The sequence below is a fragment of the Gymnogyps californianus genome, chromosome 17 (genome assembly GCF_018139145.2).
Source record: "Gymnogyps californianus isolate 813 chromosome 17, ASM1813914v2, whole genome shotgun sequence".
In the NCBI taxonomy this organism is placed as follows: domain Eukaryota; kingdom Metazoa; phylum Chordata; class Aves; order Accipitriformes; family Cathartidae; genus Gymnogyps; species Gymnogyps californianus.
The window spans coordinates 847,264-872,191 of NC_059487.1; the positions used below are offsets into that span (position 1 = coordinate 847,264).

The 24,928-nt window shown below is 55.1% G+C and overlaps 1 protein-coding gene across 1 annotated transcript in view; it reads left to right on the forward strand.

Annotated features, from left to right (window-relative positions):
* The window catches only part of CHD6 (chromodomain helicase DNA binding protein 6), a 62,659-nt gene extending 41,834 nt beyond the window's left edge, over positions 1–20,825 (forward strand). Inside the window, exons 24-36 of the mRNA XM_050907258.1 lie at positions 817–920; positions 1,620–1,749; positions 2,037–2,097; positions 2,840–2,897; positions 3,593–3,812; positions 5,939–6,147; positions 7,318–8,883; positions 9,487–9,635; positions 9,923–10,120; positions 10,830–11,276; positions 11,969–12,160; positions 13,980–14,099; positions 17,296–20,825. Of these exons, the coding sequence (XP_050763215.1) occupies positions 817–920; positions 1,620–1,749; positions 2,037–2,097; positions 2,840–2,897; positions 3,593–3,812; positions 5,939–6,147; positions 7,318–8,883; positions 9,487–9,635; positions 9,923–10,120; positions 10,830–11,276; positions 11,969–12,160; positions 13,980–14,099; positions 17,296–18,186 (4,345 nt within the window). The 3' untranslated portion in view covers positions 18,187–20,825. The remainder of the gene's footprint in view (positions 1–816; positions 921–1,619; positions 1,750–2,036; positions 2,098–2,839; positions 2,898–3,592; positions 3,813–5,938; positions 6,148–7,317; positions 8,884–9,486; positions 9,636–9,922; positions 10,121–10,829; positions 11,277–11,968; positions 12,161–13,979; positions 14,100–17,295) is intronic.
* The last annotated feature ends 4,103 nt before the right edge of the window (positions 20,826–24,928 follow it).

The window sequence follows — 24,928 nt, forward strand, 5'->3', positions numbered from 1 at the left end:
CGCGGCCGTGGCAGCCCTGTTGAGGCAGCTCTGAGGCTGCAGCGCCAGCCTGGGGGGTGGTGAGGACACTTGGGGACACCCTGCAGCCTGCAGGAATATGTCTCCACGTGCTGCCTGACAAATTGGCCTTTAATCCGAAGTGGGAGCCCCCAGAGACTGTGCCCAGTTCCCAGGGCCAGGCCTCGGAGCAGAGCATGCCCCATCGCTGTGGCCTGCAGTCGCTTCCCAGCACTGAGGACAAGGGGGCTGACAGGCTCTGGTAATGCCACTGAGCCTGCAGCCTGCCAGCTCCTGACCTTCCTGCAAAGACTCAGCTCTCGGTGCTTCAGAGAGAAGTGTGATATGCTGAGCTTAATTTCCTAGAGCAGGGGCTGCTGCCTTCCCCAGCACAGCTCCGTCAGCACGAGTCTGTGTGGAGGGGACATTGCAGCCCACCCCACCAGACGTGCTGTTCTTTTGGGGCTGGAAGGTTTGAAGTGGTTTCCCCAAGAGATGCTGTTCAGATCAGATAGGATCTCGAGTCCTCTGGTGTTGTTTGGGTGGGAGGGGAGAGGGGCCATGCAGCGTCTCCATCTCTGGAGAAAGAGGAGGGGGAAGGCAGTGGGTTGTGGTGGAGCCAAGGCTCCAGCTCTCTGACCCCAGGGAGACATGCACGCCAGGCCATGGCGGGGTCCCAGGCCAGCCTTGCATTCATTAGCTGTCCCTAAGCCAGCAAGTGATGGCTCCTGTCTCCCCCTGCCCCTGCCCAGCGGTGCCCAGTGCACTCCAGTGTCTGGTCAGGCTGGGAGAAGGGCATTCATACCTTGTCTGCCGCAGGGAGCTGGACGTGCTGCTGCCAGATATTGACTATGTGGAGATCCCAGTGGACTGGTGGAACGCCGAAGCCGATAAATCCCTGCTCATCGGCGTCTTCAAGCACGGTGTGTAACCAGCTTGTCTCGTGGGTGCTGGTGCATGAGAGGGACCCAAGCGGAGCACCTGGCCAGAGCTCCGGTACCTGGAGGGGACGTCACGGCAGTGTGAGGGAGCAGAGCCGCAGCCATGCACCGTAGCCACACAGGGCCAAGGCAGCTCTCCTCAGGCACCAGCAGCTGCGGCACTGCCAGCTCGTTCGGGCAGTGAGGCCGGCGCACTGTGGTGCCCAGGGTGGCCGTGCCTGGTCTTGTGGCAGACTCCTCTGGTTTGCCAGGAGCAGCGTGCAGTTGCCACCTGAGGGCGAGGAGGAAGGCACAGAGCCTCTCCTGGCATCCCCAGCCTGGTCATGAAGTCCCCCTGCGGCTTCCAGGAGCCACAGGGCTGTTTGCTCCCAGCTGCAACCTGCCGCGGGTGCTGTGCACAGCTCTCCGGGTGCTGCGCTGCCTGCGGGGCAGGGCTGCCTGGTGGGATGGAAAGGCTGACCTTTCTCTTTGCCTGCTGCCCAGGGGCTGCAGAGCAATTAGCAACTTTTGAGAAAGTGTTCTGAATTTCTGGGGGTGAGAATTGCTCTCACAGCAGCACAGAGAGAGAGTGAGAGCCAGGTGGGGAGCTGTGTCCCACAGAGCAGGAGGTTTGCCTGAACCAGGCTCAGGCCTGGCTTTGTGCCATCTTTCTCCTTTTTGATGGCCCGTGGCGGCTGGCAGGTTACGAGAGGTACAATGCCATGCGGGCGGACCCGGCGCTGTGCTTTCTGGAGAAGGTGGGCATGCCGGACGAGAAGCTGCTCTCTGCGGAGCAGGGCGTCAGCGATGGGGCCCAGGACGCTGCCGAAAGGTGGGCAGGGGATGGAGCCACGCTCTCGAGGGCTGTCTGGCTCCTTTCTGGGGGCCATGTTAGCAGTGGGGCAGTGCTGTGGGGTGAGCTGTGCACAGGGAGGAGGAAGGAAGCAGACCGTGCATCTGAGCACAGCGGGCAGGGGGGAAGGCAGAGGGGAGCTGGCTCCCCAGTATGAGGTGGAGGGATGGCATGAGCACCAATTCTCCACTCCCTCCTGCCGATAACTGGCACAGCCAAGGGGTCTCTGCTGCTGCTACCAGGGACTAATTCACTCTCTTACCCAGGGGCAGCATGGAAAAGGAAGAGAGTGGTGGAGAAAAGCTGGAGGGGCTGCCAAAGCAGGAGGTGAGTGGGATTCACGGTGATTGATGGACGTCTGCTGCTACCAGGCCTGCCCTCCTGCCCTGCTCTGCAGGCTTGGCTCCGTCAGCTCTGCTGTGGGGCACCAGGGAACCAGCGCTGCCCGTGACCCTGCTCTGTGCTGGCTTTGCCATGCCGTGCAGAGGCCCTGCCCCATGCTGTCTGCATCATCTCTGCTCACTGGAGCACAGCTTCTGCTGTTGCCTCTGTGTGTTTCCTGTGGACCTGGGCGGCATCTGCCTCATGGGGAGCTGAGGGGGATTGAGGGCTGGGGACGGCCAGGGGTGCTGGCTCTCGCACTCGGCTTCAGGAGCCACGTGGGGCCCTGGCAAAGGAGTCGGGGGTGTCTCAAAAGAAATGGCCCTGGGGGAGAGGAAGAGCAGTGAACGAGGCAGCACGGGAGGGTGCAGGGTTCGTTTGAGCAGCAAAGGCTCAAACAGTAGGCGCTGCTACTGTCCTGAGCAGTGACCCTACAGCCCGTGTCACTGTGGTGGAACTCCCCTGCAGGCCCAAAATGGACAGCACTGCCCCTCTGAGCTGTCACCTCCCCTGTCCTTGCTGCTCTGATCCTCTGTGCTGAGGGCAGCCAGCGACTGCAGCCCGAGGGCACAAGACACGCAGCCCTGCCTGTCCTGCCACCCTGTACCCTGCCACGGCCGGGTGGGCTGCGGGTATGGGGGGTTCTGTGCGGGGCTGGAGAGCCCTCTCTGATGGTTTCCTTCTGCAGGACGTCGTGGCTGCTGGGGTGGGCGAAGCCAGTGAGAAGCGGGACGAGCCAGTGGCAGGTGAGGCCGTATCTCCCGCAGCGCGGCGTGTGGCTTCCAGGGGCTGGTACAGCACAGCCGGAGCCGGAGCGCTGAGGCAGGCGCTGCTGGGTGGGAGGGACATGCTGCTGGGTTGGGGGGACGTGCTGCTCTCTGTTAGTGGGTGAGGTAGCTTAACCTGGGCAGGCTCCTGTGAGGGGCTCTTCCATGCAGAGTCACGTGTGACCCAGGAATGGGCCCTGTGGCAGGGCAGCCAGGGTCCTGAAAAAGAGTGTTTCCAGCCAAAGCCAGCCAGGGGTGACTAGAAGCCATTAGCCTGCCCTTGTCCATGCAGTTGCTTGCATGAGATGAGCGTGCAGGGCCTCTGCAGTGGACAGTGCTGGCAGATGCCGTGGGCTGGCTGGCCCCGCTGCTGAGCAGGGAGCTGCAGTCCTCTCCCATGGATGGCCTGGCCCAGAGCTGTCATTCCTACCCTGATCTCTGCCTCTGGGCTCTCTCTGAAGGAAGCTCAGACACGGTGAGGCTGTGAGCCAGCAGCTTTTGGGGTGTGGGGGCCCAGGGATGGTCACCACAGCGCCCCGCTCATGACTGTAATCCTTGGTGTCCCCCGTGGGAGGGGGAAGGCAGGAGGGAGCTCTTGGAGCTGGCCGGAGGGATGCGGGAACCTGCGGCTTTGAGTGTGCGTTAAATACTAATGTCCTTGCTGATGTTTGAAGCCCAGGATGGCTCCGACTCAGACAGATCCTGCTGGCCTGTCTCATCTGCTCTCACAGCCAGACTGCGGAGGCTCGTCACCGTCTACCAACGCTGCAACCGCAAAGAGCTTCCTCCCCGTGCCGAGATGCTCGTGCCTGGTAACCATGGATACTGGCTGCAGGACGAGATGTTCAGGAGAGCCTCTGAGATGGACTCGGTGAACAAAGAAATGCAGAAAAGGTAACGCGGCAGAGGGTCCTTTCCAAAGCTGATTTAGGCCAGTTGAAATCCTTGCCCTCCTGGATGTACTCAGGTGGATGTCACCACGGCTGTCCGTGCAGCCAGCTGCCCATGTGACGGAGGTGCGTGGGTTCTTGCTGGGCAGGGAACGCTGCTCCCAGCCACGAGGGAGCCTGGTGGCTCCAGCAGCCAGCCTGGCCAAGGAGCAGCCTCCACTGTAGTTTGCAGGTAGTAGCTGGTGACATGGTGAAGGGAAGCGAAGGGACAGCTCTTCAGGGTCAGATCCAGCCTCTGCTGGGCCAGGGGTCGCCCCCCAGCCCCAGCAGAGCGGGTGCTGCTGAGCAGTGTTGTGTGGTTGGGACGCACTGTGGATGGGGGGTGATGGACGAGCGCTGTCACAGCCCACGTGCGTAGCCTTTCTGACCCTCGTGGCTCTCACGCCGCTGCATTAGCCTCCTGCTCATGGCCTCGGGAGCCCAGTGGTGGCATATCCTTGTTGCGGGGTGCTCCCATTTCATTTGCGTCCCAGTAAGTGGAATGATGGTGGGACCATCCTGGCACCCTGAGTGGCTCTCTGCAGAAAGCGGGCAGGGTGGGCGGCAGGGTGATGCTGCCTCCATCACTGCCGGTCCCCAGTGCGCAGCCCTGGGACTTCTGGAACTGCAGGGGCTCTCTGTGGTCAACAGTCCTCGATGGCTTTGTCTCCTGTGAACCTGTCCCCGTTGCAGGAACCCTTGTAACAGCTTGGTATCTGTGCTGCCCTGTGCTCTCTCTTCACGGCCTCCTTGTAGGGAAGCTGCTCCAGCCCACTGATCTTTCTTCTCCCCTTCCTCTGGACCTCTTCCAGTTGTATTGTCCCCTCTTCAAGGTGGGGCATCAGTGGTTGTGCTGTGGGCACCACAGGAGCCTGGTATTTCCTGCTCTTTAATTCTGTGGGCTTTTCTGGGGGAGGTCTCCTTACAGGAGTGTCCTAGGTGGTTTCCCACCAGCCTTTAGATTGAGGCCTTTCAGCAAACTCCCCGTTGGGCTCCTTGATTTGGATCATTGATTTTTTTATTAACGTTCTTCTTGTTACTCTCCTTTTTGGAATGAAATATCACTGCAGAGGGCTCATGGCCCCTGGGAGCAGGGGTGGAAATGCTGGTCTAGGTGTATTTTGGTCGGTTGGGGAGTGCTGTGGGTGCTGTCACTCTGTCTGCTCTCCCTTGATGTGTCCCAGCAGCTTGCTGGTGCTGGCTCAGAGCTGCACTTCAGAGCGGCTGAGATTTGACTTTAAGCTTTCTTCAGCCTACAGCACTCACCTTTCTCTGCTGCGACCTGCTCCTGCGCTTGCCCTGCAGTTTGCACCCTGGTGTGTTCTCTGTGGCCTGTTTCTCTGAGCTTTGTTTGCCTGGGGCTGTATTTGCCCAGGACGCTCTTCACCATCTCTGTCCTGGATCGTTTCTTTGAGTGATCCCCATGAGGTGAAAGCTCAGAGGATCCAAGCCAGCGTGAAAGTTGTGCTCTAACAGTGCTGTAACTGAAACCCCGCATCAGCATGGCTGCTTCCTTCAGTGGGGAGGGGGTGACACCCACCTCTGGCACCCAGGAGTCCACAGAAGTCAGCAGGGTGGATGGTGTTTGTTACTGGGACCCTTACAGCAATGAACCCCAGTCCCGGTTTCCCTCTGGAAGAGGCTGGATGAGAGCTGTGTCTGCAGGACATTCCTTTCTAATTCCTGGTACAGAGACTTGGCCTTTCCATGGAGGTGATGAGACAACTCAGTGTGGCAGGAAGCGAGTAGGTGAGATAGGTTTGTGCCTCCACAGAAGCTGCTGGAGCCTGCGGCCCATCGGCAGCACAGCCAGGAGCTGCACTTAGTGTTTTTTCAAACAGCCGAGAGTGTTTTTTCGACAGTGAGCCGAGAGCCAGAGGGCCCAGTGGCCTTCGCTCCTCCTCACTACGTGCTGTAAGGCAGAGGCTCTCAGGCTGTGGTGATCTCCCCGGTGTGCTCCTCCTGGCAGCTCCCCCAAAACTGGTGGGCAGTAACTAGATAGTCCTCTCTGAGCCTCTCTGCCTGGTGCCTTGCCAGTGCTGGGACCAGAACGTGTCTCAGTGGTGTTCATGTCTCCTCCCTGCCCCACAGGTGGACCAGGAGGGAGCAGGCAGACTTCTACCGCACTGTCTCCTCCTTTGGGGTTATCTATGACCAGGAGAAAAAGATTTTTGACTGGGCCCAGTTCCGAGCCATCTCTCGACTGGAGAAGAAGACAGATGAGAGTCTGGAGAAGTACTTCTACAGCTTCGTGGCCATGTGCAAGAACGTTTGTGGTCTCCCACTGTGGAAAGAGGATGGTGAGTGGAAATTGCATGGCCTATGACAGGGTAACGGTAGGTCCATGTAGCCGTAGGTCAGAAATGGTCCCACTGCTCTCATGGAGCAGGAGAGCAAGGGAGGAGTTTCAGGGACAGTTGGAGGCAGCGAGACGCCAGGCAGGCTGTGGGCCTGCAGAAGCCACTTGCATTTCTGGCTGCCTTGTCACCACGGTGTACCACCTCCCCAGCACAATGGGAAGGTAGGGCAGCCCTGTGGGCTCCAGCCCCTGCTCTCACAGGTCTCACGGAGCTCTCCCATGAAACCACAAGCAATTTTATCCAGGACAGCAACCTCTAGATGTGAGGGAGGAGAAGTAGAGAAGCAGCAGATTACATCTCCTCCACACTGGAGCTGGGGGTTGCTTGGGCAATCTGTATTGCTGCTTTCTTTCCAAGCATCTCTCTGCTGGCGCTGGACAGAGTCCGCACAGTGCCCGTGCTGTGGTGTAGCTGACTGGAGAGCTCTGCTACAGGGTAAAGGGAGTCTGAACCCACTGCCGGAGGCTTGGGACGCCTGGCCAACACACAGGGCATCCATTTTCTCAGAGTGCCCTGCAGAGCCCCAGTGCATTGGCACCGTGCAGGACATGGCAGATGAAAAGCTGCTTGGGGGCTATATAAGCACAAAGTGATTTGCTTCTAACAGCAGCAGAAAGGATTTCATCTCAGACCTGCCAGGAGGTCTGGTCTCAGGTGCAGTTCCTTGGATGTGTGTGTTAATGCCTTAGGTAGGTGTTCCTCATCAAAAGAGCCGCACGAGTTGAGGGACTCCCTTCCCCGAGAACCTGCTGAAGGGCTACCAGAGGCTCAGACCCCAGGGAGCCGCTCTGCCAGCAGCTCCAGGCAGCTCCAGCACTGCTGGCGCTGATGGAGCAGAGCTCAGACAAGACTCTGAAATCCTCTGCAGCTGAGTGCTGCTCTTGGTCCAGCTGCTAAAGTCAAGGGATTTTACTCCCGTGTGTCCGTTTGGTGGCAAAGGAATGGAAGGTGGTGATACTGGGAAAAGAAGCCTCAACAGTGGCTACAAGTACTCCCCCCACCTCACCTGCAGTCTGAGCGAGAGTTAAAACTCACCTTGCTCATCACTGCCTCTGTGTAACTCTCATCAATCTGTATAACGGGGCCTTGGCTTTTCTGTTCCTGCTGTAGGTCCCCCAGACCCTGACATCTACGTGGAGCCCATCACAGAGGAACGTGCTGCCAGAACCCTCTACCGTATCGAGCTTCTGCGAAAGGTGCGCGAGCAGGTGCTCAAGTGTCCGCAGCTCCACGAGCGGCTCAAGCTGTGCCGGCCGAGCCTCTACCTGCCGGTGTGGTGGGAGTGTGGCAAACATGATCGGGACCTGCTGATCGGCACCGCCAAGCACGGCCTGAATCGCACTGACTACTACATCATGAATGACCCCCAGCTGTCTTTTTTAGATGCATACAGGAACTATGCCCAGCATAAAAGAACGGGGCTCCCAGGCCCAGAAACCCTGTGCTGCCTTTACCAGACTAACTCCAAACTCTACAGTTCCCCTCTGTACAGCCAGGTGGACCGGACTTGCGAATCCCTGGAGAATGAAGCCGAGAGTCAGATCAAGCTAGAAACTGTAGACAACACTATGTCCCAGGCTGGGGGCAGTCCGCCGGATGCAAACTGTGAAACATTCATGTCTAAAGTCCGGGACATCATTTCCAGTAACTACGATGAGAGCTCTCTGCCAGACTCGTTGGTGTGCATGATGTACGATGAGAAGGCCTGTAACAGTGAGCAAAGCTCCCTTGCCCGAGACAGCCCAAGTTGCACAGACGTTGGAAGCGGTGTTGCTAAACTCTCTGAGGGCAAGCTAGAGGGGGACGAGGATCCGTCCAGCTGCGATGCAGATGCCATGAGAGAGACTCCCTTCCTAGAGGGTTTGCAGGTGGGCTGTGACCGAATGGACAGTCAGAACGAGGAAGCTGAGCCTTCACCTTCTCCCCCCGAAAGCGACCCTTCGCGGAGCGTCCCAGCAGAGCTCTGTGAAGCCTTGCAGCAGAAGGGAGACTTCACCAGCCCTGCGCCGGTGCTGCCTGAGCACGGTGCCATGGAAGGGGTCATAAGCGTGGGGCTCTACAGTCCCAGTCTTCATAACTATGACATAAAGGTTCCTCCTGAGCAGAGGTTCATCAGTCTGCTGCAGGAGAAAGGAATGGAGGCAAAGTCAGGGCCAAGTCAGAGCCACAGCGAGGAAGATGAGGAGGAAGAAGAGGACGATGATAACTCCGAGGCAGCAGCAGATGTTGTGGAAGGCTTGAGTGGTCCCAGGACCAGGGCCGGTTGTGACCCCGAGGCTAATGAACTGGGGGGCGAGGAGCAGAGCTCTGGTCTCCCCACACCCGAGGACACTTGCCCAGAAGACGTGAATGGCGAGAGAGAGTCCCTGGGGCTGGGGACACCCGAAGGGCTGGGGGAGCCCGGGCCAGAGGGCAGGGAGGACCGTGGCTTGGATGAGGAGAGCACCCTGCAGCACTCACTGGGCCAGGCTCAGAGCCAGGCTTTCAGCCTGCCTGCACCTCTGCTGGGGGCCCCAGGGGCAGAGCCCCCCCGTGCCGGGGGAGAGGCCTGGGGCCGAGGGGCTGAGGGGCAGGCAGGCTGCAGAGAGGCCCTGCACCCTGAGCCCCAGGGGGTGAAGCAAGAAGAGTGTGAGAACAGAGACGAGGGGGAGAAAGCCAGCAGCAGCCAGAGTCAAGGTACAGTGCTGAGAGCTCCCTCTGGTTGACAGTGACCTCCGGCTGGGGTGGGAGGGACCTGCTGTCCTCCCTGCCGAGCCAAAGCCTTGGGGCTGCCGAGCCCCGGGAGCAGCCTCCCCTCTGTAGGAGCTGGGGTCCCTCTAGCTGATGTGATTGGGGAACCAAGGGTTGGTGGCTGCGTTTGCCAGCAGGGCTGGCCAGAACCCCCCACCCTGAGCCCCAGCAGCCCTTGTGCCATGAGCATCCCATGGAATGCGGGACGCCCTTCCCTTCCTGGCACAGGGCACTGCCTGGCAAGCAGCTCCTTCTGGAAAGGCATGTGCCCTCCTCCTCACCTGCCTGGGGTATGGGGATGGTCAGGGATGGGGGCCACTGCAATACAAGCGCCCCAGACTCGGCCCAGGGGAGTGCTGGCCCTTCCTGAGCAGCGTGGGCTGCCTGCCGTGACCCAGGGCTGCTGCATTTCTTGGTGGCTGGTTGGGGAATGGGACCCTTGTGGAGCCAGCTGGGTGCTGGGGTGGGAAGGTGTGAGGAGTTGCTCCCGCCTCGAGAGGGCAAGAGAGGCAGGGCACTGATGGGCTCTGTTCTCTGTCGCTTTCTCAGACGGTCCAGAGAAGTACTTGGAGGAAGAGAGCAAGAGTTCTGCTTCTGTCCTGCCTGGGGAGATCGATGACCTTCAGGATGCCCGGGCACCGACCATAGCCCAGCTGCTGCAGGAGAAGACGCTTTACTCCTTCTCTGAGTGGCCTAAGGTGAGTTTAAAATTAACGCTGTTTGTATTGCAAGCGTTACTGCGTAGTCCTGACCAGCAGTGGCTCACACAGCCCCAGCTCTGCCTCCTGCTCCTCTGCACATGGCTCCCCACAGATGCTCTAACTGGGATGCTCTTCCCAAGCACCCATGCCGTGGACACACCTGCCCCAAAGCAGTTCCCCGCCGAGCTGAGGTCACTGGGGCTGGTTTTGTCTTTAATCCTGAGATGACATACACGAGTCAGTCATTTGAGTCCCAGCCTGCCACCGCCCAATTCTGTTTGCAGGACCGTGTGATCATCAACCGCATTGACAACATCTGCCATGCCGTCCTGAAGGGCAAGTGGCCTTCCTCCAGCCAGCAGTTCGAGACACAAAGCCTGCTGACAGCTCCAGCGGTAGCCAGCAATGCCGGCAGCAGGAACAGCTTTGCCGAGTCAGAAGCCCCTGATCCCAGCTTCAGTAACGGGGTGTTAATCTCACAGGTACAAAAGGTGAGGGGGGCCCTCGGGCAGGGACAGGCTTGGGACTCTGGGGTGAAGCATTGCCCAGAAGTGCTCAGGAGTTTCCCAAGGGGGGCCTGGGTTTTCACTGCCTCTTGGTGCCACTTGTGGTGTATAACACATGGCTTAAGCCACTTGGTCCCCTCCACTGAGAGCTCCTGGTGAGCTCCCCGTGCTCTCAGCCCCTTGCCAGCCCTGCTCCCCTCCTGGGAAGGCGGCTGTTCTGCGGCAGCTCCGCAGCCTCTGTGGCTGTAGATGTGCTTCTAGAGTCAGCGCTGGAGCACCCGGCGTGGTCAGGGGAAAAGGGGACACTGCCCTGGTGTCCCAAAGGAAAGGATGCAGGAGAGGGCACTGCCCTATCAGTCACCAGCTCTCTCTCATCTCCTCTCGCTGTTGGACACAGCACAGAGACAGAAGCTGCTGGCCTGAGACCCCAGCCCGGCTGCCCAGCAGCTGGTGGAGCACCCAGGCTTATAGCACCTTGGGAGATCAAAGTGTGTGTGAGGGTGCTCCTGCACCATCCCCACGCAGGGAAAGAGAGGTGTGATGTGCCCAGGGAAAGGGCATCCTTCGGGGCTGCTGCAGAGAGGCAGAAGAGCCTGACCGTTAGCTCAGTGTTGGTTTGAAGAGCTGTGGTCCCCGGGCAGTGCGCGAGCAGCCGTAACCCTCTCCGTGGCTTTGATACACACAGGAAGGTTTCCTGACCCCTGCCTTTGCAAAGGACGAGCGGAAGCACAGGAGGCCCTATGAATTTGAGATGGAGAGAGATGCCAAACAGAGAAGCTTGGAGCAGCTAGCAGCAACCCATGTTCATCCACCCATTGTGCTGAATGGCTGGCGCGACGCAGCGGTGGACTTGTCCAGAGCCTCTGATGGGTCCCCAGGGAACTCCTCTCCTTTCACCTTGAACACAAACATGCCCAAACTGGGGACCGTGAACACCCTCCAGGGCTCCCTGGGCATGGACTTGTCTGGCATCCTCCAGGCAGGGTTAATCCATCCTGTCACAGGACAAATTGTAAACGGCAGCCTCCGAAGAGACGATGCTGCCATGAGGAGGAGACGAGGCAGGAGAAAAAATGTAGAAGGGATGGACCTCATCTTCTTGAAGGAGAGGCCTCTTCCAACCAGGCTGCAGGTGGGTTGATGTTCCCCCCTTTCACATGGCCCCGATGGAGTCAGCACAATTTGTCTCAGGGTCCAGCTCTCCCCTACAAGCTCTGCTGCCCTTGACAATGGGGGACCTCCTCCAGGACAGCTTGGCTTGTGCTGGAGCAGGCGGGAGCAGATACTACTCCAGGGAGGAAGGGAGGATTTCCCTCTGGCTTGCAGCACTCTGCCTGGAGTGTTTGAGTCCTGCTAAGCATTATCAAAAGCAGCTGTCCCACCTCAGGGGGTGTCTAGGGTTAGAGAACATGAGGAAAGGTCCTTGACTGCATTGGAGCTGTGGCCAAGAGCCTGCTGCACCCTTTCTCCTTCTACCCTGGGATCCACTCAGAGAAGAGCAGGGCTCTGGGAGCAAGATCAGTCCCTCTAGGCCACTTCTAGGCGTGATCTGGGGGAAAGTTGGTCCTCCTGGTGATGAGGATGTTTCCAGGTGAGTTCAGAGGCATCTCCCAGCTCTCTCTGCCCTCCATGCCACCGGTGCTGGGGACTGAGTGGAAGCATAATGTGGTGGTGGGTGATGATCTAAGGAACAGGCACTGGGAATATGTGGATTAATCTGTGTGATAGGAGCAGATGACCTGCTTTGGGAGCTCTGCTTATCTGGGTGCGTATGCGTCACCACATGCTGCTGATGGGCTCTCCCTGCTCCTCCCTCCACGTCAGGATGTTCAGGAAGACCAGCCGCAGCCCCCCCAGAACAGTCCTCTCCCCGATGGGCCGGTTGCTGCTACCTCAACTCCACAGCCAGTCCCAGCTGCAGGCAGCCAAGCAGAGAAGGCTGTCCCAAATAAGAGTCTCCTCGACTGGCTCCGTCAGCAGTCCGACTACACACTCGACGTTCCCGGCTTTGGCACAGTAAGGGTGGCCTTCGGTGGCACGTGTGTGTGTGTGTCTGCCTTGTGTGTTGCCCTTTGTGTTAGGTTTTCTGCGGTTGCTCTAGAGTTCAGGGTTTCCATTAAGTGTCTCAAAATGCAGCCTTTTTCCCTGTACCGTGGCTTGTGGTGTTCATGAGGGCTGTTTGGGAGGTTCATCACACGTTTGGGAGGCGGGCACGGTTCCCTGTACAGCAGTGAAAGGCACTTGCTGAGCTGCGTCCTCCTGCCCCAAGGTCCGTTCTCCAGCTCCAGTGCATCCATTTGCCCAGTGCACAATTAGTCCAATGTCTTCCAGAAGCGCCAGGGATGAGGAGAGAAATGGGAAAAGGGATTTGGGATGCTCAAGGTCTGTCTGTGTTGCTCCCTTTCACCTGGGGTCATTTTAGGCAGCGCTGTTGTATTAAATAAGGTTCCCAGACAAGAGGAAACCTCCTCGCTTTAAAAACTGGACCAAAGCGGCTATGTTGCAGGCTGCAAAGGCTGCGGTTGCATGGCAGCGGGTGCCGTCAGAAAGCAGAGTGGCAGAGAGTGGGGTGCAAAGCCTGTCTGATTCTTGTTGTCGTCTCATAAGCATCCACCTCTTGGTTTCACAGGTTGGTTTGCTCCAGGTTTCAGCTTATTTAGCCTGTTAGACCATGTGGTAGGCAGAGCACAGGCTGTAAAACAGAGTAGGAAGAAATGTGGTGGTAATACATAAAAGACTGTGCATCTTGGTCCTGGAGGATTCTGTGCCTGAGGCAGGGATTCCCTGGAGCTTGGAGTACAGGCAAGCCGTTAGTGTTTTGGAGCTCATTAGAGATGAGAGATGAGGAGCCCAGCGTTTGCTCGGGCAGGATGCCCTTGCTGTTCAAAGTCCAGAGATACATGCAGCTCTGTGCCCAAGGCCAGACTCCCAGGAGCGCTGCAAGAAGCAGGCAGATGGTGGAGCAGGCGTGGAGGTGCCTTCCCACTCCTTTCTATCGCCCTTGCCTTCTGTGGGGGCTTACTGGAGCTCGCCCAGTCTGGCCATGCCGCTGGTGAACCTCTTGCTCCCAGCAAGCCCCCAGTGCCCTGGGCCAGCCCTGCAGGATCTCCCCTGTCAGGGCGGGTGTCCTCTCTCCAGGTAGGATGAATTGAAAGCTGCTTTGGGGTACTGCAGCAGCTCAGCTTGTTGAAGGACAGACCAAGCTCAGGGTCTTTTCTGTGACTCTCAGGAATCAGAGCCTCCAGTAGTTCATTATAATGCTGCATCCCTGCAGGCACACGATGCCGGGACTCAGTGCACGCAGTGGGTGCGCAACAACTCAGCTGCAACTCTGTAGGTTGCGGTCCTGAAGGGCTCTGATCCCAAAGAAACATGGTGCAGCAGCTCTGCGGTGGGAACAGCTGAAATAGGAGCGAAACAAAGCACAGATGAGCTGGCGAGAAGTGGGTAGCTGTATCAGACTGACATGAGATGGCACACGCAGACCTGTTCTCTCGTTCTTTCCTAGCTGTAGTTAGCACCCCGTTTACAAATGCACATATATGAATTGGCAGCAGGTTACAGTTTTAGGGTTGGAGGGGAATTAGAAAGGGCTGGAGCAGTCTAAGTGGGGTACACTGAAAACTCCTTTGTACCTACAAAAATCGATTGTGCTCATTTGAGAGCTGGCCCTGTGGCAGAGACCAGCTTGTGCTGCTCGCGCTGCTCCCGCCCAAGTCTGCAGGGTCCCTCTGTCCCTCGGGAGCTCATCTGTGCTGCTCTCCTGCAGGGCTTGTAGCCGTCCAGGCTCATTAAGCCGTCTAGTCTCATTAACATTGTCTTGTTTGCACTCCAGAATTTTTCAGACAAGCCCAAGCAGAGGAGGCAACGCTGCAAGGACCCCAGCAAATTGGACATTAACTCACTCACGGGAGAGGAGCGGGTGCCTGTGGTACATAAGGGTACCGGACGGCGGGTAAGCGAAGGCCTGTTCTGTGCTCTGTCCTTCGTGTCTTGAAATGCTTAGCAGACCCTGAGCTCACCTGGGGGGAGATTTAATCCAGAGAAGCCTATGGATGGGACAAAAGTCTGGAACACATCACTGACCTACACTAACCTGTGACACGTGTGTGCCCAAGGGGACACAGACCTGCGAAATAAGTGACTTTCTGTGTGAAGTAAGGGAAGACTGAGTGTTCATCCTTGCCAGGGTACGCAGACCCCACAATGGCAAAGGGATTGAGCCTTTGGCTTTAAAGCCACCATCAGCACAGCCCTGGCTGGTGCTTCCCATTCCGGATTTGATTGTTCCCCTTGAATTCACTGCAATATGCCACAAATTGTAATATTGCCATGCAAATATCTTGGTTTTGTTCCTCCTTACGAGGTACAGGCAGAGCATACTAATACCCATCCAAGTGCTGGGCATGCGGGAAGTGGAGGGTTTGGAGGGCTTTTTCTTGCTTACTGAGCAAGGAGCATAGATTTACTTGTCTGCAGTTTGATCTCCAGTGCACTGATGTTCACCTCTCTGAATGAGAAGGGACGTTCATGGATACTTTCCACCCAAATTCAGTTCTTAAACACACCCAGGACTGCACTAGGTCAGAAGGTGATGTGACATTAATCACATCTAAAACCAAAACTGAAGAGTGAGGCAGAAAGAGACTGTTTCAGCCACATCTGTGTTTCCCTCCGTTACACCCACGATGGCCGTTGGAGACCTGGGTGAATTGGTGGGTTTGTCTGGTTCTGAGCATGGCTTTTATAGAAGCTTTATCCCCATCGCTTGTTCATGGGGAGGGCGATGGGACGGGCCACAGAGGCTGAACTTGCCTTTTCTCCCTGAACTGTGTGTCGGGAGGCAGCAGGCGCATACCGAGTCCTGCAAAGATGTCTGGCAAGGGAAGAGTCTCTGCCCCAGCCAAATTGCAGCCCAAAGCAAGGAGCTAGGGGAAGTGTAATCGTATTTCTTGTATTATTTTACATAACTCTTTCTGCAATAGAGGTCATCCTTCTGCTGTGTTTTATAGTTAGGGGGAGCCACGGCACCAGCATTGAAGGAATTGCCAAGGTGGCTTGATGCAAACTTGGAGTATGCTGTTGCAGCTGACTGGGCTGACATTGTTAAGCTTTCAGTAAGTTAGAGCTTTTGGAGAAATCTGTATCATGTCATCTTTTCTTTCCCCTCCCCATCCCCACAACCTTTCTCCAGTGAGGATCCGGGAGCTGCGAGGCAGGACCTCAGCTGCGCAGGCGGGAGGGGATAGCTGCAGGGCCGGCAGCACCGGGAGCACTCGCGTGGCAGAGAGGGAGGTTGGGCGCGTGCCACAGCTCAGCGGCGTGGCCAGGGGAAGGAGAGAAGGGGGTCAGCAGCTCAGGGTGACTGTCCAGAAAGCCTTGAGATGCTTAGAAATCGCAGGGGCAAGAGAAACGCCCTAGGAGCAGTAATCCACCGCCGGTGCTGGATGGCAGGGAGTGGACAAAACGCATTCTTGCGGGTCAAATTTTCAAAAATACCCTCAGCCGAGGCTCTTCATCAGCTCCTGCAAACTCGGCCTGTGCAGCCCTGGGCCCACTGAGGGCCCTGCAGGTCACCAGGCCTGAAGGCTCAGACACTGGTGGGGAGAGGGGCAGGACGGAGCCGAGCCTCACCACGTTCATTCACCCTGTTCGTCACGCCAGTCCCTGCCCCGGTGCACGGCGGAGCCTGCTGAGGAGGAGTGCTCTCCCCTTCGGCACATGGGCACTGCCGGATTGCCCTTCCCGCTGGCCTTATCCAGACATCTCCCTATGGTCCCTCTCACCTGCTCCCTGTTTTTGTGGCTGCAGTGGTTTGTGTGATGCCCTTGCAGGGGGCTGGAGAGGGCATCAATTGGCTTAGCGGTTTGTACTGCTCTCAAATTTGCTTTTAATTAGCGCTGGAGATTCGGCATGGTCTGTCCCACTCCCCAGAAAACAGCTCCATGTCCGGGCTGGCGTCAGTGCCCCATCTGGGCGGCCAACACCCGTGCGAGCTGGCAGCTCTTCCTTACCTTCGTTTGCAGGGGATGGTTTCTTTGCCGGTAGGAATAGCTGTGTGCCTGGCCACTGCCCCGGGCCCCCGCTCACGTGCCCCGGTTCGGCGGCTGCATGCCCATTAGCATTGGCACCCCAGAGCCCCATCAGCACTTTGCTTTTGGCGAGTGCGCATCCGTCCTGGCACCTGCATGCGGAGGGATGTCTGGCTGCTCCGGGCGCTTGGGCAGGCGGGAGCGTGGGGTCGGCTGCCCCGCAGAGCCCAGGCGCGGTTATGGTCCCATGCAGGTTTTCCCACATGCCAGTGGGAGCAGAGCAGAAGATTCTCCCTCTTTGGGCAGTAGCTGTGCTGTGCAGACTGCCAGGGTCATTTGATTCAAGTTTCTGCACTGCAGGTGTCGATGGGAAATACTTTTCCTACCTAAATCTATTATTGGAAATGGTTGAAAGAGCAGCAATATTGAAACTCAAGGGAGCCACAAAGGGAAATGTTTAAATGTCTGTGATGAGGATGCTGAAAAATGGTGTTTGAAACTGCGCTATGGATCCCCCCAGCGCTGCTCTGTGTAACTGGACAGTCTCGCCCAGTTGTGGCTACTGGGTTTTTTTGGTCCTGTATGTGAATGCTCAGAAGAACCTTCCTGGCGTCTCAGCGAAGCTGTAACCGGGAGCTCCTCAGACAGCATGTCCACTCTCTGTGTGTCATCCCATGCAGCTTTGCTGTCCTGCAGAGCATTGAAAATTTGGCCCTTCACATCTAAAAGACATGGTTTTTCACCTCTTGCTGAAGCCACGATTAAAGCTGGGAAGGGAGCTAAGTTGGCGTCTGACACAGAGCTGCCCCGGTGCTTCTCGCGTTGTGAACAGCCGATGCTGAGGGCTCGGGTGAAAATGCGGGGTAAAAATGTGCTTCCTCCTTTCCTCCCTGTGCACTTTGATGCTGCAGTATCATGCCAGGGCAGAGCGAGGGTGTTTTGCATTTGGCACCATCCCTTGGGGAAAAGTTGTGCGTACCTCTCAAATTCCATATCATGTAGGCAAATATTTCTGTGCTGACACCATCTGGGATGCAGATGCGAGCACAGAAAAGCCCGATTTCCTCTGATGCGGTAATAACTGTGAGGTGTTTTCTGTTGTGTGTGTTTCGTTTTCAGGGCTACTTACCGGAAAGCAAATTCAATCGCATCCTAACCGAGCCTGTGCTCCGAGACGCGGGGCCCCGCCGGAGGGGGAGAAGGCCCCGAAGCGAACTCATTAAAGGCCCTGGCGTTGTAGCAGATTCTTCTTCGGGAATGGGACCATTGTTCATGAACGGACTGATTGCTGGGATGGATCTAGTAGGACTTCAGAACATGAGAAACATGCAAGGGATCCCTCTGACCGGGCTGGTTGGGTTTCCTGCTGGATTTGCAGCAGTGCCCGCTGGTGAGGATGTGAAAAGCACCCTAGGTATGTTGCCCATGATGCTGCCGGGCATGGCTACTGTACCACAGATGTTTGGCGTTGGAGGACTTCTCAACCCCCCCATGACAAGTACTTGTACTGCGACTGCTCCGACTTCGTTAACAAGCACAACGAAAAGTGGTACAGCCAACGCAGAGAAAGCTACTGAGGATAAACAGAGTAGCCAGGATGTGAAAAAAGAAACTCTCGCGGAAGACAAGCCTGGTCCTAGTTCGTTTTCTAATCAGACAGAATCTGCAATAACTACCAGTAGTCCTGTAGCTTTTAACCCGTTTCTTATCCCAGGGATGTCTCCTGGACTGATCTATCCCTCAATGTTTCTTTCCCCTGGCATCGGCATGGCGCTGCCCGGCATACAGCAAACCAGACACTCGGAGGCAGCGAACCTGGAAAGCCAGAAGCGGAAGAGAAAGAAAGCGAAAGGGGAATCGGCAAACCCAGAGCCAGAAACTGTCTCACTGCCGGAAAAAGAAGCTGCGAACAGTCAAAACTGTACAGAGCAAACACCGCCTTTGTCGGCAGAGAAAGAGCAGGACGGACCAGCAGAGGAGGAGCGCGAAGCGGCTCGCGATACCAATTAGAACTTTTGTTTCATTGAAAAAAAAACACAAAAAGATTGTGGCTTGTGAGTTTCTTATCCCATAAACTCTTTGTTACTTACCCTCCCGCCCCGCTCCGCCTTCATAAACCTGTGTTTCCATGAGTAATATTACCTACCTAATTCCCTGTCAGAAAAAACTCTGGTGACATACTACATGTTAATAGTTGCAGGGTCTTGCCACTTTATTAGATAAACAGTGTTGTCTAGCTAGTATGGGAGGCACCGAATTCTCGTTCTGTTTTTCCAGTCGTTCATCCCAGCCGACGATAGCAAATCCAGTACTCGGTCACCCCCCCAAATTGCTCACTCCTGTGAGAAGAAAACGCAGCAAAAAAAACAAGAGCAAAAGAAAAGTCTTTACCTCTTGGTCTACACGCAGACAAGGGTATTTCTGTCTACAGCGACACTGAACGAAAAAGCCTGTATTTGGGGGTAAAAAGCACAGCTATAGTAAGTGCTAATGTGTATTTTTGATTTAAAGTATTTCCCTATTTTATCATGGTTACTAGAATAGTAGTATAGACAGAAGTATATAACTAATGATTGAAAATGCATATATTCATTTCTTTGAAAGGAAAAAGCATAACTGGTAGTGATATAATTTCTTTATCACCCCCACCTCAAAGGTTTGGAGACAAACTGCAGCGAGTGAAAATATGACATAGACATTCTTTTATATTTTTCAAAACCAAAGTTTGGTTTTACGTTAGGTGGAGTTTAGTTGCCCTTTCCTCGATAGTTACAAGAACTTTTCAGCTTGAGCTGGAAAGGTTTTGCACATCTTGCATGACTTTTTTGGGATTACTGTACCTGTAGCTACCAGTTTCTTCACCATTCTGCTAGTCTTCAGTTCTCCTCTATGGCGTTAGTTCTCATCTATGGCATTAGAAGTGCTGTAAAGGTATTTTTTTCCAGCCGTGAACAGGCCACACTGATTTTAATGCTCTTATATGAACACTGAGGCTTTTTGAGTTTTTATATTTTCCACTCCTTACCCCAGAAGCAACGTCCTTTCAGCAAACAAGGAAAAGGCTGTAGGCCAGCTTTCCTGTTTGGGGAGTCCTCTAAGAAGGACCGTTGAGACTTTCAAAGCTTGAGCTTCTTCTTTTCTAGCGTTAGACTGTGAAGAGATGACCTTGGCTTCTTCTTTCCATTCCGTTTGCTGTTGAACAGTGTTTCCGAGTCCCCGTCCCCCCCCCATTGGCAAATGATTTCGACGTCTGCATTTTAAATGGACAGGTTTTAATGCCGTCAGCCCCCCGCAGCTCTGGGTACTGAGACTCCTCCACAGGCGACTCTTCTTATTTCTCCTTCCCCACACTCCTCGTTTAATTTTTCTTTCACTTGGGCTTGTTCTTATTTGCAGCTCATGGTTTGAGACTTGAAATAAACCCACGGTGGTGCAGCAGTGAGATAAAAGGCAGGCTGGTGAGGGAGTTGGGAGCGTGCTAGTAATCGGTTTCACATTTGGTTGTCACAATTTACTGTATTTTTTACTTATTTTCTGTTACAGTTTTGCTAATTTATCAGATGGTCCAAATGTTTTGACATAACTATTTCAGTTTGCATTATTTATTTATGATGCTTTTTGTCATTGTCTTTTATACATTTGGGATTATAAATTATGTACATGTTAAAATTAGCATCTCAAAGAAGTCTGTTACCCATGGTCTAAAAAGCATTTGGTTTATATTTTCACGGAATTTATTCCCAGTTTACTGGATTGGATGATTTTTTTTTTTAAGTATGTAACCAATCATAATGCAACCCCCCCCAATAATTAAATGTGTTCTATTTAATAACATCCTTGTAGCATAGATACTGTATCACTATCGACAGATTTCTTAGAAATGCTGCTATCTCTATTTAACTAACATTTTGTTCAGTTTTGCCTCCAGTGGAAGCAGAAAGGGTTTTTTCAGCTGTTAAATCCAAAATCAATATAATTTATTTATGTAAAAAAAAAAAAAATCACGATTGATATATTTTTGAACCTTTTAAGTACTAACTTTCTTTTTATTCGGTAGAAGAACATGTACTTGCCCTAAATCCTTAAAATACAAATGCTATAAAACTTCATATATCTTCAAAGCCTTACTGTGAATGGATACAGAAATCTCTTCAGAGTCCATTTCTTGTTACGGGATGGTTTTTCCAGGGTTACACACGTAAGGAACAGGGTTTAAAGTGAAATTTATTTAATTAGCCAGCATGCTCTATACCTTGTTCTTCCTTATCAGACATGTATGCTACGTCTCTGGGTGTTTAGGCTTCTCTTTGACTGCTACTTTGTGACCCTTTTGCAACCCGATATACTCTGTGGATTATTTAGACTGTAAGGCATAAGTGGCTGCTTCTTATTTTCCATCATATCCAAAACAAATGCCAAATTTTCACCGGTTTTCATGGCTACTCACACAAACATACATTCTTCACCAAATGTGCTAACAAAATAAACTGTCTGTGCTCTTGAACATGGATAAAAAGAAAAAGATTTAAAAGTCAGATTTTTATTTTTTTAATTTAGTGACTAGATGATGCTTATCTTTCAAACTTGGCAGAGCCTTGCTACAGATGTATATAATTTTTTTCAGCAAATATATGTGAATGTTTAATTCACCTGACTCAGTGATAAACGTTACTTGCCTTTTTCTCAGCACGAATCCGTTGAGAAGCTGTCGAACCCAGCGGACTTCTCCCTTCTTTAGGGTTGCTCTTCCTGCACCATGAGATGTGCGTTACTCTGGGGAAGGGCTGCTCGCAGCTGCCTCACCAGCTTTCCCTGCCACAGAAGGAGGTTACCGGGCTAACCCCCCCGCTGCGGCCAGCAGCTCTTTCCCCCAGTGCCGTGTGGGTTAACTCGCCATCCTGTGTGGGTTGCGAGATCACCGGAGCAGCCCAAGCTCCACAGCCAGTTTAAGCACGCGGCAGTGGTGCGCAGGGGCTCTCTGCCGACCCGCTTCATCCGGAGGATGGGTAGAAGCCCAGAGACCAGTCATGAGATCCCCCCGTACCAGTTACAGTCCTTTGCACTCATGCGGCACCTCCCGGCAGAAGAGGTGTTGGCTTCCTCTTACTGAGATACTGAGCGCCTCCCTCTCAGTCTTGTGAAATGCTAACAGGTGCCAAATAAATGCTTCTCATAAATCTCTATGTAAGGATCTCATGCTTTAGAAAAGTAGGTATTAATTCAGCTTTTCAGATGAATAAACAGAGGCACAGGGAACTCTAAATAATTTCTTTAAGTCCAGGAAAAAAGGCACAGAGTAAACCAAGAGTTTTTGCTTGCTCCCCCTGCCCTTGCATAAACACTGTCCTGGCATTTTGTTGCTGCGTTTATTTGGGGAGAGAAACAGGAAAGCACCGGGCAGAAGAGGCATCAGATATCGCCTGGACAGGGGCAGAGGAAGCAAAACGATGGTGTGAACTCTGAACTTCCAGTTCCCGAGTCTCCCTTTAAATTCTGGCTCCGCACACTGCAGCCTTCCAGCCCGGCATCATTAATGCAGAATATTTGCTCGAAGGATCTGCAGAAGCCAGGCAGCCCCCTGGTACATGGAGAAGCATTCGTGCTGGCATTTACGCTGTGAAGTCGGTGGCGGCCGCGGTGTGCTCTGTCTCATCAGACAAGGTGTGTTCTTCGCCTTCTGGTAGGAAGCGAGTGGATGTGGTTGTGGAGGACGGGGCAGGGGCGGGCACAGCTCGCTCTCTGCGTTTTGTTTTGCAGGATACAGGTGCCCTTTCCCGGAGCGTGAGGGAGTGAAACACCCTGCAGTGGCTCATCTCTGCGCTCCTGTCCCTGCCTGATTTTCATCTGATAGGACACAGAATAGAAAAGTATCATGGCACATTTAGACAGGATCTTTCATTCTCTGTATGGTCGCAAAAAGGTTGTTAACGATTTCCCTCAGCACTGAACTAGGGCTGGGTGAGCGTTACCTGCCCTAAGGGCAGACATTGCAGCTCTGGTGTCTTGACAAAGTTACAAGCAAGGATTTCGGGTCCAAAACCTCGGCTGGCAGTGAGCGGAGGGCAATTCCTCTAATGACATTTGGTTTGTATTGAATAAAACTTGAGCTTTTCAGTACATTTGTATTTTCCACCTCTTCAGGAGCCACTTCAGCTCCAGGGCTCTGGAGCATGGGCTGAGTCACAAGAGACCACTAATTCTCATCACTTTTTACAACTTTAAAGCAATATCGACTGCTTTACTGAACAGGTAAAAGCACCGTTCGTGGTCCCCGAGTGCTTCGCACCGTGTGTGCCAGCACACAGCGGCCCACGGTCGCCAGCCAGCCAGGATGGCAGGGTGCTCGGACAGGCGGACGGATGGGCAAGGAGCTGGCCCAGCGGCTGGCAGAGCAGCAGCTCTGGAAAATTAGTGGTAAGAGAAATCCAGCTTATCTCGTTTCCCTTCCCAGCTATCCGCATAACATGCCTTTTACAGCTTTCGTAGCGGGCCTGGGAGCATCATCCTCGGCCTCCTGCTGTGGTTTTTGGGGTGTTTGTGGTTTCACGGTGCACCCAGGGGTGGCTCGAGGCCATCTGTGCGGTGCTGAGGCAGCACTAATTCCTGGAGAATCCAGATTTCACCTCAAAAGGCATAAAACTATGCAAGATCTCCACCCCAGTAGAAAATCAGTCCCACTCCCGTCTTGCCTCGTTAGCCCTCCAGTGTGATTTTAACTAGAGGGACAGCTCCGTTTGGCACTCTTACCTGGCTCCCGTTTGCCAGTGGTCCAGATGGGGATGTGACGTTACTGGTTTAGCCTGGAATTCAATCCCAGTCTTGCTGAAAGCATCGGTTTGTGCCAGACCAGCACCAGCCCTTGGGGGGGGTTCAAGGAATAGCAGCACTGGACGAGCAACCGCGGGGAGCAGGAGTGGTAGCAGATGCTCTGCAGCATGTCTGCTCATCTCTCTTGGTTCCTGCCAAGCATTTGGCTGTTACATTTTTCAGCTGGCTATGTTGTAGCAAAAGGAGACATTTTACAGGAATAGCCTGTACCATTTAGAAAGACAAAATAAATTTTTAAAGGAAAACCCCACAGTGACTGATGACTTCCCCCCGCCCCCCCCCCCCCCCCAAAAAAGGACAGAGATTTCTAAGAGAGGAACAGATGCACAAAAAAAAGTTCGGGTCCCTCCAAGGAAGGCACATCTTTGTTCCTGAAGGAATAAATATGACCATAGGACTCTGACTGCATAGCCTAATTATTAGAAATTAAATGCATTTCCTGGCTTTTCACGGCAGTTTTCCTTGCTCTTACAGCAAATCTTTTTACAAACACATTTAGGTGTTGGATTAAAGCTGGCTTTTAGGGGAAGTAACATTTTGGAAAGCACCAAGCTGATCTGATTGTCGGTGAGGGACCAGCTCCACCAGCCCGTGGCTTCCCACTAAATGATCCCTGCGCTTTGCGAACGAACATTTTAAAACAAATTAAACCCAGCACGTGTGGGACCACAACTTCGGGCAGGTCAGAAGCTGCTGCGTGAGTGGGGGGACACGGGGGCTGTGTTCCTACAGCTGCTCGTGAACTCACCTCTGAGCAGCACGTTGTTCGAGGTACCGATGAGCAGGGTGGGGGTTTCATCCCCCAGCCAGAAAACTGGGCTTGCTCCGGGCTTGCTCCGGGCTTACTCCGCGTTTTCTCTGTCCCACAACCTCCCAGCGGCTCAGACAAGGCAGAACACCTGTAGCAGCAGTACCTGACTCAAAACGAACCACAGGATGGTGGTTAAAGTACCCTCCAACGTTACGTGGGTTTGAAACCACATCCCCTATCTCTGTACCAGCGCTGCAGGCTCTGGATCACGCGAGCCCCTTCCAGGGGGTACAGGAGCGGCCCCTGCCCACGGGGACGGCCGGCGCCCGCACCGCGCTCCCGGCGAACACTCGGCGCCCTCGGAAGTGCCGCAGCCATCAGCGCTGCGCTGGCACCGCCAGGCCGCGCCTCATTGAGCGAGATCGGCCATCTTGTCACGCCTCTGAACGTCCGCCAGCACCGAAATCGAAGCGGGCCCGTGCCACCGGCGACGGGTGAGCGCGACTCGGGTCGTCAGCGCCCTGCGCAGCCAGCCGAGCGTTCGGCGGCACGCTGCGCTGCGCTGCGCTGCGCTTCGCACGCGGGATCATCCCACCACGGCAACGGCTGCAAAAGCCTTTGCCCTCCCCGCGGGGGTGGGGGCGAAGGAAGGGCCCACGTGCAACCGACCCACGGCCAGAGGCAGCCGAGGAGGCGCTCCACCCATGCGTGTTACACGGGGCTGCGGGATGGTGGGGCAGGAAAAGCCGTTCCCGCCGCGGCGAGACTCCCCCGCTCCCGCCGTGGACTGGACTCGCCGGGGGCGTGCGTGGGGAAGCGGCCGCTCACACCCGCAAGCACCGTGCGCCACACCCCGTGGGCACGCCTACAGACGCGCGTGCCAGCGTGTGCCTGCGCGCGGCCACCCCACGCGTGCCGGTGTGAGCACACGCGCGCGTGTGTGTGTGCGCAAACCCCCGGAGGCGCGTGCAGCCTGGCACAGCCCGCGTGTTCACCGGCGCTGACCGCGTGTGCGCAGCGCCAAGCGCACACCCCGCGCGCGTAACCCCACGGCGCCACACGCCCGCGTCCACGCGTGGCAGCGCCGCGTGTCACGACCCGCCCCCCGCGGCCCCGCCCCCGCCGCGCGCGGCGGAAGGCGCCGCTCCCTTCCGGCGGAGGCGTTTTGGCGCG